The 19097-nt window shown below is 41.4% G+C and overlaps 1 protein-coding gene and 1 long non-coding RNA gene across 7 annotated transcripts in view; one reads left to right on the top strand and one right to left on the bottom strand.

Annotated features, from left to right (window-relative positions):
- Positions 1–3377, top strand: part of LOC148188739 (uncharacterized) — a 95695-nt gene extending 92318 nt beyond the window's left edge. For both annotated transcript variants that reach the window (XR_015777523.1, XR_015777522.1), the window contains exon 4: positions 3239–3377. This is a non-coding gene — a long non-coding RNA (uncharacterized LOC148188739). The remainder of the gene's footprint in view (positions 1–3238) is intronic.
- klhl17 (kelch-like family member 17) lies at positions 1224–19014 on the bottom strand. 5 transcript variants are annotated; one of them, XR_015777521.1, is made up of 12 exons: positions 16116–16401; positions 14747–14868; positions 14410–14631; positions 10683–10799; positions 10306–10537; positions 8844–8988; positions 8318–8485; positions 8124–8212; positions 7887–7960; positions 7566–7747; positions 3226–3568; positions 1224–3006 (listed from the first exon to the last, which is right to left on the bottom strand). XR_015777521.1 is itself a non-coding variant. In XM_088082246.1 (12 exons), exons 2-12 carry the CDS (start codon positions 16327–16329, stop codon positions 3340–3342), a joined length of 1794 nt encoding a protein of 597 aa, XP_087938372.1. In that variant the 5' UTR covers positions 16330–16380; positions 18738–19014; the 3' UTR covers positions 1224–3339. The 5 variants fall into 5 exon arrangements, 4 of the variants coding, with proteins under 4 accessions (XP_087938372.1, XP_087938371.1, XP_042347099.1 ...); XM_088082246.1 differs by adding an exon at positions 18738–19014 and having other exon boundaries at positions 1224–3568; positions 16116–16380; XM_088082245.1 differs by adding an exon at positions 17988–18370 and having other exon boundaries at positions 1224–3568; positions 16116–16380.
- Between the last annotated feature and the right edge of the window lie 83 nt (positions 19015–19097).

The raw sequence follows: 19097 nt of genomic DNA, 5'->3' as shown, positions 1-19097 counted from the left end.
TTTCTTACACTGTGGTCATCTGATGAGAATACAAATCTTAGCGAAATACAATTTCTAATCAGTTTGTATCCTGAGGTTTGTTTTGAAAGGGTCTTGTGGAAAAATAAAAATCCCCCAGAGTCAAGCTTGAATATTAACCACCTTTGCGATCCACTGGCAGTATAATAATGCTTGTAATGGAAATAAAGATGTTTGTCGATGCACTTAATTGATTTCATGAAGGAGACCGTTACCAGTTTCTTACCTCAACTTTTCAGTTTCTGCAAATTTACTCGGCAATACGTTTTTATTTCTGCAGTTAAATACCACAAGTATAGCAAAGCCTCAAACACACATGCATAGATGTGTTTCATGTTGTCCTAAAAAGTGTGTATTAGGGCTGTGGATTGGCAAAAATCTGGCAATATGATGCATATCACAATAAAAGGATTACGATTAAGTATATATAGTGATATAGCGATACCGATATAGTGCAATAGTGTAAGCAAGGTGATATATTACTATTTTTTTAAAATTTAATTTTATAAAAAAGTTTACTTTTTCACGCAGTGGAAAAGTGGGATCCACATTTGTGCTTATTACAGTTCCTGTAACATACTCGCAATATGTTACGTTGGAGTGGAAGAGTCAAATGGCTGAAGATAAATTACAGCACTGAAGGATCTAGCAGCTGGTGGTTTAAACCCAACACAAAATGAACTGCTGCCACAAATATTTGCCTACGATCAATTCAGCCTGTTTGTGAATCAAAACGGTATCACAAAACATAATATTGCAATACTCGAGTGCATGACTATTTTTGTAAACCCTTATTGTGTATATTTGGCCTCTGTTTCTATGTTTGAGTAGCGTGGTAGTTGATAGGTTTGAGTGTGTGCAGAGGCAGCCACAGGTGTGAATGCCATGTGACTGAGGTCAAGAAGGGTAAAGTGAGAGTGTTCAGCTGTCTGCTTAGATCACTATGAAAGAGGAGTATGCTGGGAAGGTACCAAGCAACAGTGTAGAGTGAGCCTAGTAACAGACAGTGCTACAAACACAACCTTATGTGTGCTTGCTTGTCTGTATGTGTTTTCATTCTGCGATTAGCTTCTTCTCTGATCCAGAATGACCTGTAGTGAGACGCTTTTGCAAATGCAGCAATAAAACCTGCAGGATATTTTTGTAATATTTTTTTTCCTGCCCAGTGTATGTGCATGTGTTTAAACTCGTCCAGCCAGTTATCACATCTGAAAACATCTTTATTTTATTTTTTACATTGTATTGCTCCATTTCGCAATAGTGCAAAATTCAATATTTTAAAGTTCCTCATAAATAACAAACATAAATAAACAATTATCACCACATTGAACACAAACTTAAAAAAGCTACAGTTACATTAAAATTGCACAAATGGATTTAAGTTAAGCAACTTTTGTATTTACAGTTCAATCAGCAGAATCGAGGCCAGAGTCTTATGTGGTTTTGTGTGGCCCTGACTCACACGGACTTTACAGAATAACAGCATCTCCATAAGAACATCACAGCCCCTATTCTACTGGGTCCACACTAACAAATGAAAAGTAAGCTTTAGGTAAACACAACAGGGTCAACGAAATCCTTCAACAAAAAAAGGAGGAAAAAAAGGCAACTTCTCAGAAGTTTGGAATAGTATCACTGCGCTACACATGAACAGAACTAAACCCGGGTATTAGCTGAGTCAAGAAGACTCAAAGTAATCAATTTATTTTAGACAACCAAGTTCAGTGCTGACATTCTTAAGTCACCCACCACACGCTATATAGCCAGTATATTTGTAGTTAATTATACAGTTGTTTCTAGTTGCAATAGAGTTGGATCCATTTCAACAATGAGGTAATAACAATTGACTTGATTATGAATGGAGGGAAATATGACAGCACCAAGTGTCAACAGCATTACTCATTAGTGTCAAGTGTTGATGTACAGTAGGTAAACTGTTAAAGTATTATTTTGAACCATCAAGTGTCCACAGATTATATCCAGCTCCCTGTCCACTCAATAGGATTAAAGACAATATATAGTCCTTTCATGGTCTGGTCAATAGCTTATTCAAGCAGCTAAGCCTTTTGCACAAATGTAGCGGACATAAAGTACAGTTTCAGGTGAGATCATGCTTGTGGCAGTGAAGAAACATTAAGAAATGTAAATGAAATGCTGCATATCAAATGCAACAATCAGTCCTCTTAACCAGGAACTGTCTCTCTCGCACTTGGACATTCTCTCTGTCATCTCCATTGACGATATGCGCATAACACAGTTAAATAAATATAGTAAAAACGCTCTTAAATAGGCATTGGTCTGCTCTGTGTCCTTCTCTAAGCATCTTTAAAACAGAATATATTAGAATTTATACATTTTTATAAATACATATAGTTCAACACAATTTTTCTCTGTGTTTATAAAAAAGTTTCAAACTCAATACAGTTCTGAGGGCCTAACATCTCTATGTTTCCAGTGTCCATGCTGAATTGCAGTGTTGGAAGGGTTTATAACATTGCCTCTAACTGCCACCTAGTGTGGCATAGCAGCACTACAACATTTTATCCTCCTGTTGGGAGTCAATGCCGATACGTAAACATGCATGGCACACTCAGTAAAAAGCTACATTCCAAAAGTAAAATCATTCAGACAGGTTCTCTTTTTTTTGTACATTATTGCAAAAAATCCTGACATCAAAAGAAAAATCTTGCAGAGGACGACATCAAACCAAAAACATTTACATTTCACATGACAAAATTAAGTGTCCACCACATTTCACGACAAGTGTGTCAAACACCGGAGTGGTGGGATAAAAAGTGGAGCTCAAGGAGAGATCGGGCAACGTTTACAACATCTGGGAACATCTTTGTTCTCTTAAAGAGAGTGGGAGCTGGTATCTGTATGCTGGAGCTGTACAGTGGAGTTTCAGGTTTCAGGCATCTAGACCAGATAAAAGTGCAGTCCCGAAATAATGGCAAACTTTTTAAAGGGTAGCCAGATGGGTTTGACCTTAAAAAAAAGAAAAAAAACTTGACATTGCATGAAAATTAATAGTTGTGTGTGTCTTTTGAGATTACAGGGCAATGCACTTTTTTAAATTGCTTATCATTCAATTTAAGTTCATGAATTTTATGTATTTTTTAAACTATGATTGGCTAATCTTTACCAAGAGTGCCACTAATTCTGGATGGCCTTATCCATACCTTCCCTCTTTCTCTGTCTATTTACCTGTCCACTGCAGTCCTCCTCCTCCCTGTCTCAAACCGAGCAGTTACGTTTCTTCCCAGAGCCAGTCTGGGCTGTAGCAGCAGAGGCTGAGCTCAGCCAAGCGGTGACCTCGTGTCAAAGGCTGGTGGAGGAAACCGAGAGAGTGGGTGAGGAGGGTGGTGGGAAGTTCAGCAGCTCCAACACAGCCACACCAACACTGCTGCGCCGCGTGAACATGCAGGAGGCCGCGACCCATTTGTTGCTGCGCGGGTTGTACTTCTCGATGGAGTTGAGACTGGAGCTGCCATCGTTACCTCCCACTGCGTATAACCAGCCATCCATAGCCACCAGGTCATGGGTGCTCCTGGGAACGAGAAAAAAATTTAATTCTGTATATAAATTCCAAATCTATTGTAACGCCATATTTTGTGGTTTGTCACACAAGTATCATTTATTGTAGCTCTTATCGGGAATAAATATTAAACTGTATGCATTCTGTTTAATCTAGCCAACTAGACTTATCACAGTGTCAGCGGAAGCCAACACTTGTTAATTTACAATAGATGCAGTGTGGGCTTTGCATTACATTCACAAAATGTAAGCCCATTGCAACAGTATCAATGATTGCCCCAGAAAAAGTGAAATTTGACAAATGAGATTCTGAGATGTACAGATGGGACAGCAACTGAGATATTTATTGATTCTAATTAATATCACAGTAAGTAATGGTGAACACAGTGGTCCACAGTCTGAGGAAACCAGACGTGCCAATAACTATTCACTATTCACCAGAAATCCTAACAGTAGACCAGTGGAAAAATGAATGGCTTGTTGGGACGATATAAAGAGACTCTCTGCCATCAAAGAGGATTAAGTCAAAACTAGAATACCAACTAGCATTTTGTGTGCCTCCGCCAACCAGTCAAATTGTAGTTTACATCCATGTCTGTCTAAGACTTAGAGATTTTCTCATGGGCAGGGGGGTCTGCAAACGCCCTTTTTATAATCTTGTGTGTCCCTCCTTTTATCATTGTGTGTGGACTTTTTTGTGGGTTTGTGAATGCAGTGTAGCCAGGACTTGTCGTGAGTTTTTTTCCCCCTGGGTAGCAATTTTAGGAGTTTTAGTACCAGGGATGATTATTAATTTGTCAATCCGGTCAAAACTCATCAAATCAATGGATGAGAGGAGTAGCGGCTGCCGACATGCAGACCAGCAGTTAAGTTTCATTTCACTGTGCCTGTCGTTCTACTGCTTCATCTGTGCTAAGAGTACGCTCTGCACTTAAAGAGTGTTGTGCAATCAATAACTGGATGGTATACATATTACAATAGTCCTCCTAATAATGGTCCAGCTCAAAAAATATAAAATCAATTCTTGGCGGTGGATGTGGCCACAAATAAATGAATGTGTGGGAAACCCTGATCTACAGTCAGCACCGTTTTAAGGTGTACAACCAAGATTAGTGTCACCACTTTAGTATCTGAACAAATGTCTTCCCTTCTGTTCCTAAAATATGACATTGAATAATGGCCAGAAAACATTATGATGATACGGTATAGTTGACCTTTGATCTTTTGGACATAAAATGTCATCACTTCATTATTTTATCCTATTAGACATTTGTGTGAAATTTCATCATAAGTAGTATAAATTCTTGACTTATGGCTAAAAACATGTTTTGTGAGGTCACAGTGACCTTTGACTACCATAATCTAATCGGTTGGATGTTTGTGCCAATTTTCAAGAAATCCCCTCAAGACATTTCTGAGGTATTGGCTTTACAAAAGTAGGACTGACAGAGAACCCAGAAACATAACTCCTCTAGTTGTGGTTGTTGACAGTGCAAAGGCATAAAAAGTCATTGTCAATATATAGTGAGATTATTTTGGCCAAGTCAGTTATTCTATATTTCCACATTGGCGCAAGTGTCAAATTGTTGAGGAGAGTGATGGATTAGTGGTAAATACAGCATGATGTTTTGGACTGTGTAAATGGAGTCTCTCAGCAACTGGATAAGAAAAGCACTCAAAGCCACACAGCTGATTAACACATGGGTTATTCATGGGGCTGCACAGTCGACTGTTGTCAGGTTTCCCTGCTCCTACAGTATACTGACTCACACACAACAAAGTATGTCTGTGTGTGTGTGTGTGTGTGTGTATGTCTAGGGGCCAGGGGAACACGTGAATCTGCTGATGTGTCCTCAAATCCAAGACTGCTACATCTCCAAATCTCCCTCCCCGATGCTGATCTTACATCAATACAATGCTCTAAGTGTGTGCATGCACGCCTGCTTTGATAATCACCCACAGGACAAGTTTCGTCTTCTGAGAAATAAGAAAGAGCTGACTGTTGTGGAAAATAGGTCATTTGATGTTTATGCCGTAAGAAGGTTTAGGCAGTAAGGAAGACATCCAAATGCCCCAAATCCTACGCCTTGAAGAGTAAAGATTTTCCGCAGAGCAAAGTAATCGCAGCAGGGGCATCCTTTTGACAAGCTCCATACAGACAGCTTTGTTCTGTAACTTTTCAAAAGAGATTTTATCTTCTACTTAGTTTAAGGCAAAACTGTGGGTACCGCAGTGTTTTTAATAAACACACGAGTGCGCACCCCCCCTCCCACACCAAGGTGTCACATGGTTGTTAAGAAGCATGAAAAGGATAAAAGCTGGACAGAAATGAACAAAAATGTTTAGTGCATTTAAGGTCAGTGCATTTCACTACTGTGGGTTGAAACTGATGGCTGATGGCTCAGTTGGCGAAGGTGTGTCTCATTTAATTACCTTCCCTGGATCCATCCCAGGTCCTTTGTCATAATGTCATCTCCTGTCCCATCTCTCTCTCCCTCTCTCTCTCTCTCTCTCTCTTTCTCTCTCTCTCTCTTTCTCTTTCTCTTTCTCTCTCTCGTACAGTCGTTGATATGCGTCTTGGAATGAGTAATGTAGCAGTGTAGCTGTGACATAAAATGTCACATGTGTGGAAGTGCTCGGAAAGATCAGTTTATGTCCTTTTCAAATTTCATTAGAAAACAAAGATTTTTGTATATACCTTCAATTAAGGAATTACTACCACCAAAAAGTTAAAAAGAAAAATGCCAGAGAAACCAGTAAATCATTCATCTAGCTATTTATAAATGCATTTAAACGAGGCATTACAAAAGAGGTCATCTCTCGAATTTAAGTCTCCTCACAGTCTGAAAGCTTTTTCCACAAAATATATAAAGGGCAGATGGGAGAAGGAAGGAGATTTGTCGATAACAGATGAAAAATGGCAAGATATTATATTATATTATATGTATATTATATTTAGATATATGAATATTTTAATGGAAAGGCGCTTAATCCCATGCATGGAAAATTACTCCTCTTATGACAGCACACTATGACAATAGTAGTTTTCAAGGCTGGAGGAAAACTACGGCTGTAGGCTGTCAATCTGCAAACCACTGCCATATATTCAGGGAGATCCAAAAGATACAAAATTGCTGGAAAGAAATACAGACAATAATACAAACCCTTTTTAATAAGCATATACCATTAGACTTCAAAGTAATGTATTTAGGCTACATCCCCAAAGAAGAAGGATGATGCATGTTGGTCCTAACATAAACAGGTGGATAGATGTGACAATGGAGATTTACATTATGGAAAAGGGTACTTTCTCTTTGTACCTAAGGATGGACATTTTTGTACAGCTCTGGAAGAAAAGGGTACGATATGTTGTGCCTCTGAGAATTTGTTGTTATGGTAACTTAAAGGAACATTCTTAACTTTTTTTTTCACTAATTCTATCAGACTGCTACAAGCATTTTATATTAATACATTTAATTTTACTTTATTTTGGTTTATCTTTAACTGTCTGAGATGTATTACAAAAAAAGGAAATGTCATATGGACAGATGTTAATTAAGTCAGGCCTTTGGATGTTGTACAACTAAAGATAATAACAGTGTCTATTTATTTACAAAAGATTAAATAAAAACCTTAATAAAAAAAAAACGAAAAAGAAAGAAATGGGGCCTGCACATTTTCCATTTTCTTTTCTAGTATTTAAACTTAGTAAACAGCATCTCTACTTGTGATTTTACAAAAAGTAATAGAGAGCGTATTTGTCCTATGCGGTGTTGTTCTTCAGGATTTTCCTTATGGTCTAGGTGCAAATGCACCATAGGCTCATTTGCATATTGGTGACATCATTGCGCATTCATTTGCATGAAGCTGAGTGGTTGTGTTGGTTGCAGGGCGGTGATTACACACACTTTTATTTGTGAATCTACACAGATCTTTTACTGATTTTTTACCTGGCCCCTAGACCGCCCCTTTCTGTTTTACACGAGTATGAATTCTGGGTGTAGACTAACCTGCGTATGTTCATGGGGGCCACTCCCTCCCAGGTGTTGGCCTTGGGGTTGAACCGTTCCACAGAGTTCAGGCAGCTTGTGCCGTCGTTGCCTCCTGCAACATACAGCATGCCGTCCAGCACGGCGACCCCAGCACTGCTGCGCCGACTCAGCATGTTGGCAATGGCTGTCCATGTGTTGCTCTGTTTAATACATCAAGAGACTCAGCATTGGTCACATGATAATGGATACATCTGTGGTGAACAGTTTTGTCTCCACATTCAGTTTATCTTGGCAACAAACACATTACTTTGATGATACATTTAACAGCGTGCAGTTTACCTGGGGGTCATATTTCTCCACTGTTGCGAGATGTGAGGAGCTGTCATAACCTCCCACCGCATACAAGCTGCCATCTGGAAGGGAAAAGGGAGTAATCCGTAAGAATGTAAATATTAGCAGTCAAATACCAAGGTGGCGACTCCCTCTTGATTTCAGATATTCAGATGCAGGTGGTGAAACATAAACAAACAGTAGAACAGCATGCTCATGATATTGTGTTTTCTGGCAAGTTCCTACCCAGAGTTGCTACTCGGACATATCTCCTACGGGTGCTCATGGCAGCAATCGAGGTCCATGTACTGGTCAGAGGGTCGTAACGCTCTGCACTGGACGAGTAGAAAAAGACTTACTTGTACTGAATACAATAATGCTGCAAAAGTAAATTATCAAGATGTTCAACACTCATAACCAAACAGTTAGTCTGTGTGTACCTATTGAGGCAGGAAGCTCCATCATAACCTCCAGCAGCGTACAGCAGGCCATGCAGAACAGCTACTCCCAAACAGCTCCGCCGCGTGCCCATGGAAACCTCTGGCTGCCAGGAATTAGTGATGGGGTCGTAGGACTCAACAGTTGCGAGGTCTGAGGTGCCATCATACCTGAGGAGACGTTGATGTAAATTAATCAGAGAAGGCTTTTTGATGATTTTGAAGGGGAATCTTGTTGCCTGAAGTTATCTCTACGAATGCAATGGAAAAAGAGTCACGTTAAAGAGGCATTTTGCTTTGAGGACAGCCCTCAACAGCTTATCAGGAGCACAACGACCAAGCTGTTAGATTTTGCATATCCACGACTTAGGATCATTTTACATGTAAATCATCCACACTTTCCACCTGCCAACGCTTCCCCTTTAGAGAAGTCAGGTGAAGTTGTAATGTGTAATATTTAAGTAAGAGAAGAGATGGTGGGTTAACTAGTTTTGGTTGAAAGGTAAACACTATAGTTCTCATCACTTACCCGCCAACAGCATAAAGTCTGTTCCCAATGGCTGCCACGCCAACCCGTGCCCGCCGAGTAGACATGGACGCCACCATGTGCCAGCGATCAGTCCTCGTGTCATATGCCTCGCAGTCTCCATGAATGGCGAACAGGCTGCCACCACCTGCAAGCACACATAAACACAATGTGGGGGGAAAAAAAAGCTTTGACGATGAGCAGTAAAAGTAAACATGAAAATCCAATATAATGAGGAACATAGCGGTTTTGGCAAATGCATGCCAAAATTAGAGGAATTTGGCTGAATGACTTGAGACCCAAGTTTACTCATTGTAGTTAATTTATGGCAGGCATGTCTATAGTCCGGCCCGGGGGCCAAAACGGCCCCTCGGCTTGATATGTAAAATATATTATGCGGCCCCACGCATTATTGGTTAATAAAGCCAGATCATTCTGCATTTTTTCGTTCTCCTCATGATGGCAGGACTATCATGCAGTTTGTAGACATGTACTAAAAAGGAATTACAAATACGGAACATATGTGTTTTAATAAACAGACAAGGAAAATGCAAACAAAACATAACCTAACAGCAGATATTTCCTGCTAGGGAGCAGAGTAGGGGTGTAAGAAAATATGCACTTGAATATTACAATTTTTGTTTTGTGACACAGTGTTTATAAGAATAAATACAATTTAATACCCCGACTGCTAGATAGCAGTGCTGTAATCTATCTTCAGTCATATGACTCTACCATTCCAACCTCACAACATACAGTACAACTAGCATGTTACCTGAGCTGTGATAAATAAAGATCCTACTGTTCTAATTGCTTAAAAAAGGTAAACTTTTTCTACTCAAATTTTATGCATATGCTAGAGTGGTTTTTATGACAGTTTTCCTTGAAATTATTTTTTTTAAATACCACAATATATCACCTTACAGCAAATCTACAGTCCTACAGGACATAAGTGAAAAGTCCATGGCAAATTCTTTTTCACTGCAAGACGAAACAGTTGTTTGTCTCATTTGTATGGGATTTTTTTTTGGTAACCTACATGATGCAAGAAGCAGCTGGCCCCCAGGTATTTTCAATGTATCTTATCTGGCCCCCATTTAAAAAAGTATGGACACCCTTGACTTATGGCTCCAAATTGAACTAAGCTGAAGGAGAATAATATGATTTCCAAATGACAACAAAACCAATACATATCTGGATAAAGTAATAATCAGGGAAGTGTTTATTCCCTTGTTAATTTCAGCTTTAACAGTCACAAGAGTTCAAACAAATGTTTCACTTTACTGCAGTTTGAGACTTGGAAGACGTTTAAACTATTAGATGACAGCGCTATACATTACAATATCTTGTCCCATAGAATTATATCAGTATTTTTATCTCCAAGCTGTTAAAATGCTGATGTTTGCAGTGACGTCAGAAGCTAAAGTTAATCTAAAGTGTGGCCTAAGTGTACCCTAGTGGGTACCTTCAGGGGCACACTGACCAACGGCGAAGAGCACAGGGCTGGCGCCTTCACAGCGTCGTGGGCGCGTCCTGCTGTTGCTGAGGACTCCCCTCTGCTCAGGCATCAGGTGATACTTGAGAGCCTCGATCAGGAGGTCCTTGCACTCCGAGTGGTGCCGCACCAGCAGCTCTGTATCCACGTTACTCATCAGGAAGTCTCGCCTCAGCAGTGGCAACCGCACACACTTCATCAGCTAGAGGGGGCACAGAAATGGTGGGTGGAGAGTTACGGTTAGGAAAGGGGAATGGAAAAAATGTGATGGAGGTGGGTTTTTTTTCATAGAGTATAGTCGAATTAATATACATTGTGTGTTGTGAAATAAGATAAGAAAGTCCTACCCAAGGTACATGTTGCCTGCGTCCATCTATATCATGTTTGACCCAGCTCAACACAGCGCGGTACACTTCCTCTTCAGATGGCACGTTGAGATTGTCACTGGAGATCAAATCCAGAACCTGGATGGACAAGACAAACCAGACAGGCAGAGACATTTATTATCATTTAAGAGCAACATCCTCAAATCCAAACTCACAGTGCCATTAATTCTACTGTGTCCATCAGAGGAGTGCAGTGACATTAAAAGCTTCCTGATCAAGCATGGCAACACACAGGAAATGAATTGCGTTGGTCACAGACAGTGTTAGTTCCTGCATGTTGTACCTGACTTTGACTGCTGAATTGTTGGCTCTCTTCCTACCTCCTCTCTCCTCTCTCCTTCGATTTGTTGTACTGGATCCAGACTGATATTTTAAAGGGTTGGGCAGCGCATTTTGTTTTATCAAATAGCATCACTTAATTCAAAATAAAGTGAAACAAAATCATGTCAGGAACCATTTTAACATTCACACATAAATGCCTGTGTGTTATATTAAGGTCAGTAAGTGTGTGTGTGTGTGTGTGTGTGTGTGCGTGCGTGCGTGCGTGCGTGCGTGCGTGCGTGCGTGTGTGGCACAGCGAGTGCTGCAGTCTGAGTGGCTGGCTGGCAGTGTTCCCAGATGAACCCAAAGCTGGCAGGGCTGGGTGGGGCCAGAGCAGCCAGCTGCTGCAGCTGTCTTGCCCGGCCAGATCAGGGCAACAGTTAGCAGCCTCCCAGGAACAAGCTGCACTAATCCTCAGTCACACAGAGAAATAGTGCCACTGGTTCTGCTACTGCCCCGCCCTGCAGTTTCCCTTACCTCTGCATGTGCACACTGCATCACATTTACCTAAACGTTTGCAAGTGTGTGGAGACAATTGGGGTGAACGTCTTTGTAGTAGAGCAGCAAGAATGAGTGATTTGAGAGTTAAAAGGGGTTTTGGCTGTGTAAAGATTTTTAGGATGATATAATACACCACACACAGTAATTAGGAAACACCCATGCTATGTTGTCTTCATAATGTTCTGCATGTAATGCTACATCAGTGAAGCATCACCAAAGCTGACAAGTCACCACCCTGCCATGCCTCGTCACTTCCTTCACAGAACACGGACGGAAATATGGGGCATATTTCACACCTCTGTGATTCCTTTAGTGCAGCCAGTACATAAATCATGATCTGACGCAGATTTATGGCACAGAACAGCTGCAGACAGAATGGGACGGTGAGCCGAACAAAAATAGAAACAGAAAAAGAGAAACAAAGGAAAGAAAATTGTTTATTTAAAATCTGTCTTTATGCTGATTAACTTTCACTGTTTTAATGGACAGCGCCCACACACTCCTATTGCAGTATCAGACTGAGGGCTTTGAAAGCCACAGACAGATGGAGTGAAGTGTTCTACTCTCTACTAAGATAATAGGAAAATGATGCTGGCAGCTGTTTGTTACTTGTTTTAATCACAGCTTCAATTCATTGTCACTTGGCAAGGCTCAATAAGACGTCTGTGTGAAAGAGACGCCATCCCATATCAGAGATGATGCAGTTCTTTCCATTATTGAGACATCAACACGAACTTCAACACCTGACTCGAGATATGTATCACCTGCTGTGCCTGTAGATGCAGTCTGATGTTGAGAGGCTGATAAAAAAGCAAAAACTTAAGAAGCAATTAAAGATTACAAAGGTTCGAACATTACCAAAATAACAGAGTTTATTAACTGTGCATTTTAACGTCAAGTATATGGAAAATTTAAGTACTACCTTCAGGAATATTCACATGAACAACTAGCACAATGGTGTTTTGATGCTCAGACCTGAAACCATTTTCCTGTTTGACTCCTGTAACAACAAACGCGACTCCCTTTACATCAGACTTTTAAATTAATTTTGCAGTGATAGAAGGTCCCACTCACATGCTGATTTTGGTTGGTGGGACCAACTTTTTGTTGAAGTTCAGATAAGAGGCCGTGCCTTCATTGTTTCTTTAACCTTAACTTAACTGGCAACACACATTCACACTAAGAAGCTGTTAGTGCATCCACAGTCTGACCTGTTGGCTGCTGAGCGGTTCTCATGGAGTAGTTTGTGTCGTATGCCTTGCTAAATGGCACTTTAGCTGTTTATCTCGCCTGCCTGGGAATCAAACTAGCAACCCTTCATCTACAGCAGCCCTGCTTGATGGCTATCACTGAATTATCAAACTCAAATTTTACCTAAATTTCCAAAAATCTTGGCTGAAATGGTCAGAGTAAAATGTTCAAACTGTTCTTGATACCACAGAAATGGAAGCACTGCTGTTAGCTCTATAAACAGTATGGCAGCTGTGGAAAAGGTCACTGGCTTTGCCTAATTACCACTTCTAGGACAGGAACCACAGCGTTGCCACTGCTGAGCCCAGCTGATGAATAAGTGATAGTTTGGCTAAGTTGACGTGCCAGATAAAGTAGTCCATGGCAGAACAGCGTAATGATAAAACCACAAGGGACAGTGATTGATGCAGCTAGCCAAGAAAGAAGAGAGGTCTTCCTGATGAATGTTAGAAACACTGCGACTGGCTTGCAGCTACTTCTCTATTAGTGAAGAAAAGGTGGTAAACAATATCCAGCCACTCATCCATTATCTATAACCGCTATTCTGGATCACAGTGGGGCAAGAGAAGATCCTAGCTGACACTGGGTGAGGTACACCCTGGACAGGTCGCCAAACGATCACAGGGCTGACCCATTGAGACAGACAATCAATCACGTGCGGGAATTTAGAGGTCAACAATTAACCATCATGCAAGCTCCAAAGAGAGGGGCCTAAGATGGCCTGAAGAACCCAGAATCCTCTTGCTGTGAGGGGCTAAGCACTGCACCACTGTGCAGCGGCCTGTGATAAACAATATGCAGCAACTTAATTAAGATTGCTTTAGTATTATTGTGTAGCATTACTATCAATGTGTGGGGGTAGCTTGGGGGGTGTTAGCAAGCTTTCTGTTTTGTTTTTTTTTTTGCTCTTTGTGTCCCCTTTCTAAATATGGATGTTTTTGTGGGTCCGTGAACGCATACATGATGCACTCTGCGAGTGTTTTTTTAAATAAATAAATCTACCTTGTACCTTGTATACATATATTCTAATAGTAGACTCCTAATGACAGTCCGACTCCAAAAATTGAAATTCAAAATGTGGTGGCAGATATTTCAATCATGCCGTGCCACCACAGATAAATGAAAGCGTGGGAACCCTTGCTTTGTGTTGCTTTGTGTTTATCTTTGATGTTTTCTTTGGCATACTTACAGTTAACTGGATGGATTACTCCAGTTGGGCCACTGAAGTGAAGTGAGCAGCAAGATGGGAACACATGAGTCAAAAATTGTCTTTCATGAATTTAAAATAGATAACATTTTAAATAAATACGACTCCCACCACTTGTCTTCAAGTAAACAGGAGCAGGAAATGTTTTTGTTCAGTGGGCTGTGGCTTTCACAATGAAAAAGCATTCTACCTTTGTACCCATGTTGTCCTTGCTGACTGACCATAACAATGCTGCCAGATTTCATTGTAAGCAAAGTACCAGTATTACTGACTGAGGAAGCACTTACCAGTACACAGATCTGCAGACCACAGTTTCCCACTATAAATATGCCACCATTAAAAGTGCTTCCTTTAAAAAGCTGCAGTTGGCAGAGGACACAGCAGGAGACAAAAAAACATCACCCTCACCTGTTTCAGTGGCAGCAGCATGAACTCTTCTGTCTTGGACACCTCCACAAAATGCTGCAGGACATACTTATGTGCAGACTTGAGCAGATCGCTGCAGGAGTGTGTGTCAGCGAACCCTCGGATGCCGAGGCAGTTGGAGGGGTCCAGCTGGCTGAGGAGAAACTTACAGCAGGCGTCCCGCACCCCGTTGAGTTGCAGCAGGCTCGCTGCTGGGAGCAATGTCTAGAATGAATGCAGTTACAGGTGGAAATTCACTGTTAACGCTTTGATACATGGGAGTCAAATTAAAAGTCTCATTTTACAATCTTGTCTTTAGATCTGAAATCCTCTACCATACCTGCACGTTGCCTTCCCCAACCACAATCTCTGCTGTGTAGGCATACTGGACCAGCTGCTCCAAAGCCTGAGGGTCGATGTCATGAAGGGTCACATGGGTCTGACGACTCTCGGACATCTCATCTGCATGTGCAACGAGAGCGATTATATTTTTCCTGAGTTATAACCATTAAAACTCTAACTGATATTATTAGGCCAGTTCAAGATGAGCCAGGTCTGTGCAGAACTGATCACTGGTGATCGCTGCACAATATTGTGCAAGACTTGATTCTGACTCACTCTAACGTCTTGAACACGTGGGCAACGATCCCTTGACGAGATCAGGGCAAAAATACCAATTTTCTGTGTTACTTTTTTATTTAAAGCTTAACTGTAGGCTATACCTCTCATGTTGGGCAATGACGGTCTAATCTGTTAAAATATTGTGTGGTCCATAATAACTATAATAACAATAATAAAAATAAAGCTTATAATGTGGTTTGCAAACTACAGGTAGCCTATAGATGGATCTAATAGAATGTAAAATATTTCTGACTTTCTGTAGATCCTTTGAGGGTTTTTGGACGCAGTCAGACTTGACTGCAGCTTTTTCTTTTTAACCATCCCCTGCTGCTGCAGCCTGATCTTGTCCACCTCCCAGGCGAACGCAGTTTATCTGGAATGCACCTATCACCTCCCTGTTCCATCATGCTGAAACATGGTAGCTCCTACTATATACAGTACCGCTGCCAAATGTGAAAAGTTCATCTGTTGCTGTTTGTTTAATAAAGGTATGGAAGTTTCTGAAATTATTGAATCAATGCACACTTACCCAACATGAGTGTTCTTGCAGAACTCTGTCGGGAGGTTCCAAATCATCAGTCAAATATTTATCAATTTTTTATGTTTCTCTGTCTCTTGTAGTAAGAAGAAATCACAAATACAACATCAGCTGGAGAGCTGTGGTTTTGCTGTTTGGATGATCATGAAAGATCCCCAGATTCTGTTAAAATGGGCCAATTAGTGACTGGGCCAGACGAGAGGAGGCCTAACAGCTGAGTCTCAAAGCCAGACAACTGACTGTCTGGAGACACATTGTACACTCACAAAGGTTTAGTATCCAGAGGAAATGTGAGACACACACACACCTCATCTGACCACCTGTGCCCCAGACAGGAAGAGAGGGAAGGAAGTGATGATGCTGAAAGGATGAGGTAGTGTTCACTGTACACGCGAATTGTTTTGTTATCAAGCTCTGAGCAACAGAGCAAAATGATGCACAGTTTGAAGTCGGAGCTGAAAATTTCTGAGGCATGCAACATGCTGGGCTTCAGGGATATAAGCCCAAGGCAAAAACAGGAGGTGTGTTGGACGACGTGGACTGAACTTACTGGTAAACATGGCGTGAAAGTAGGGGCTGCAGGATGCCAGCACCACTTTGTGCGCCTTGATTTCTTTGTTGGAGACATGAAGCACAATGTCACACAGCAGGCCACGCTGTCGCATCCTGTTCATGGACACGAAGGAGTCGTGGTAGTGGCGCTTTGAGTTGTGCGAGATGCTGTGGCCATCACGGTTGAGCAGCTGCATGCCCCCCTCCATCATGGTGCCTGATGTGGCGGTCGCGGGCTCTTGCCTGGGCCGCACTCTGGGCAACTGAAACATGCACAAAAGCATTTTCCTATCAGTTAATACCTATGTCATTAACTTATACAATGTTCTCACCTGCACAAGCCTTGCTGATCTGCTGGGAGGCAGGTGTTATGACAGGTGTCCCGAGCAATTATTGTATCTTTACTGTTATAGTACCAATCCTGACAGCTATGACAAGAAGCCTACCAGCATGACAGAAATCTGAGTTCAGTTACAACGTTTGGTAGGTTAACTGGCCTGATTATTTGACATTCAGTGTCACGACTGATTAAATCACGTTATGACAATACAGGGTCGAGAGATGGAAATTATGACTTGAGCTGGATCAAATCAATGCATGCTTCTCATTTGGTGGACTCCTGACTAGCAAGCTTATTTGCACCAGAATTAGCAGTGAAACCCCCTAGCTGCAGCCTCGGGTAGGCAGGGTGGGAGGACAGGAGGATGCAGCCAGAGTTAGCCTTTTCCTTTGTACTCATCTGCCCTGCTCTCAGATGGAGAACACACTTCACAACGTTGCATAACCATAAACACGCGGCATCTTATAAGTGGCTGTCTGGTGAATATTTAGGATGCACTAAGGCAAACTACTGGATGACTAAAACGAGACTAGAACGAAATTGGAAACATCACAGGCCTAAAAAGGACCTCAGGGAGAGAAAAATTTTACTCAAATAAACTGAATTTGAAGCTGTGATGCCTTACAAGCGTTGCCAAGTGGTTTGAAAAGTGTTTAGCCAGGTACTCTGAACTCCTCTGATGGAGAGCTTCAACATGATGCACTGTTTAAAATATATCTAAAAGCCCTCTAGTGATGCTTTTCATTTTAAAGAAAACATTTATGTTAGTATATAGAAAGAGAGCATTTTGTGATGATAAAAAGCTTATTTACAACAAACAACCTCATCAATGAAGAACATGATCAGTTTGAAGTAATGCAACGCTCAACTCAACAACTACATTTCAATAAAGTTGAGTTTCTCCAGCCAAACACACAATTCAATGAGAATAAATACATCCTAATTATGTTGTCATCTGTTCAGAGGCACTCTTTCAACTAAACACTCTCCCCTTTCCCCTTTGAGGACCATCTCAAATGTCACCACAGCTGCCTGGCGTCTAGCTTCGGGTCCCATTTTCCAAAACACAATGGACGACAAAAACACACCAGCCATGGTCCTCTATGAGGGAACAATCTGCTGTCATGCCCAAGGGAATAACTACAGACAATGCTGCAAATTGAGACATGGATACTCAGGAGGTTGAGCAAAAGTGAAAGCACAGTTGTCACAGTTAAAACTAACAGAGTAAAGCACTTGTCCTATTCATCCCAGGTTGTCTCTTAAAATATTCTCTCCCCTCTTGTTGGCTCAAAACCTTGGCTGACATCCACTCAAAGACTCTGAGGCTTCTTGACAAACATGCACAATCTTGTTGGATACACAAATGTTGCATTGCAATCTCTTTTGGACACAAGGATGTTTCTATTCATAAAGCCTCCTTATGTGCTTTGAAGAAACCCCCACCCCCACTCCATCTATTTTGAATAACAGCAGCTATCAGCTGCAGCAGCAGCAGCAGTAGAGAGAATGGATGTGTCATTTCTTTACCGGTGGCTGTGTTGCGGTTATCCTTGGGCGTAGTGTCTTCCTCAAAGTGATGGAAGATAAATCAGCGGCTGTCGCAGTCAGTTTGGTTTAAAATTGGTACCAGTGTCTAGCTATCTGTCCATATTCTGACTCAGGCATACGAAATATGGAGAAAGCCTCTGTTTTGTGCTGTATGCGGTTGACGTCAATGCAAAAAAAAACCTGCATGAACGTTGACATCGGTTTGTTAAGGTGGCGCTAGGACTGCCGGAGGTGAAAGTAGCATCGTTGCTCATGTTGTTGAATTGACATGCTGTGGGTAGGAGGTTGCACGTCGGGAATACGCAGGATGTTCTTTCTTGAGCGCAAATGTCAAATATTTACAGCTGATGTTCGTTTATTTGACGTGAAGGGAAACTACCTTAAGCGCCTCCTTTTGTTTGGTCGGAGTCCGGAAGTGGGTTCGATAAATAAATGTAAGCGAGCGCGGAGGGCGGGGTTTTACGTAGAGGCGCCATTGATTGGCTAAAACTCGAACCGCCCTCCGCCCCGATTAGCCCGGAAAACAAATCAAGCGACAAAAAGAATGGCCAGATGTCTATGTTCGTTTCCAGATTTAAGACGGCACAGACGTGAAAACAGAGCATCAATCATTTCACTATTGAAATAACACAGTATTAAATCACGGCTGTTTAAGTCACAATGGATTGTCTGTGGCAAGCTTGTTAGCTAACGTTAGCTCTGCCTGGCGGAAGAATTAAAAGGACTCACCACCAGCCGTCGTCGGTGTCGATGTGACAGCAGAGATTTCTTCCTGTTTGCAAGCTTGCCCAGCTTTGTGGCTGCGTAACACAACAGGGTATGAAATATAAAGATAAACCTTTCCTTTGCGGCTCTTCAGTTGCCTGAATCTCGTGAATGCAGCTGACCATTTAATAAAAACTCACGTGCAGCATCAAAACACTGCTTGTTCTTGTACGCTCAGCTTCGACATTAAAATTTTGAGGTTGTCGTGCTCGTCGATTTTTCTTTCAGTATTTCAGTTTCGGTTAAACTTGAGAAATGACACGTTTGAATGCTCACGTGTGTAATCAAAATCAAATGAACAGCACCCAACAGTGTTTAATTGAA

Source organism: Plectropomus leopardus, chromosome 9, assembly GCF_026936395.1.
Source record: "Plectropomus leopardus strain MGB_pleo_1.0 chromosome 9, ASM2693639v1, whole genome shotgun sequence".
Taxonomy (NCBI): Eukaryota; Metazoa; Chordata; class Actinopteri; order Perciformes; family Serranidae; genus Plectropomus; species Plectropomus leopardus.
The sequence above is the reverse complement of the archived record's forward strand: the minus strand, read 5'-3'. Positions and strand labels throughout refer to the sequence as shown.

What these genes read in the sequence shown, in the direction of transcription:
- klhl17 (XM_088082244.1), bottom strand. Translation starts at nt 16,401, where the DNA reads ATGCTTTTGTGCATGTTTCAGTTGCCCAGAGTGCGGCCCAGGCAAGAG. An exon ending in TGGTCAGTGTGCCCCTGAAG is followed by an intron (nt 8,989 to 10,305) that starts GTACCCACTAGG and finishes GTGTGCTTGCAG; the next exon opens with GTGGTGGCAGCCTGTTCGCC. An exon ending in GCCCCCATGAACATACGCAG is followed by an intron (nt 3,569 to 7,565) that starts GTTAGTCTACAC and finishes TCTCGTTCCCAG; the next exon opens with GAGCACCCATGACCTGGTGG.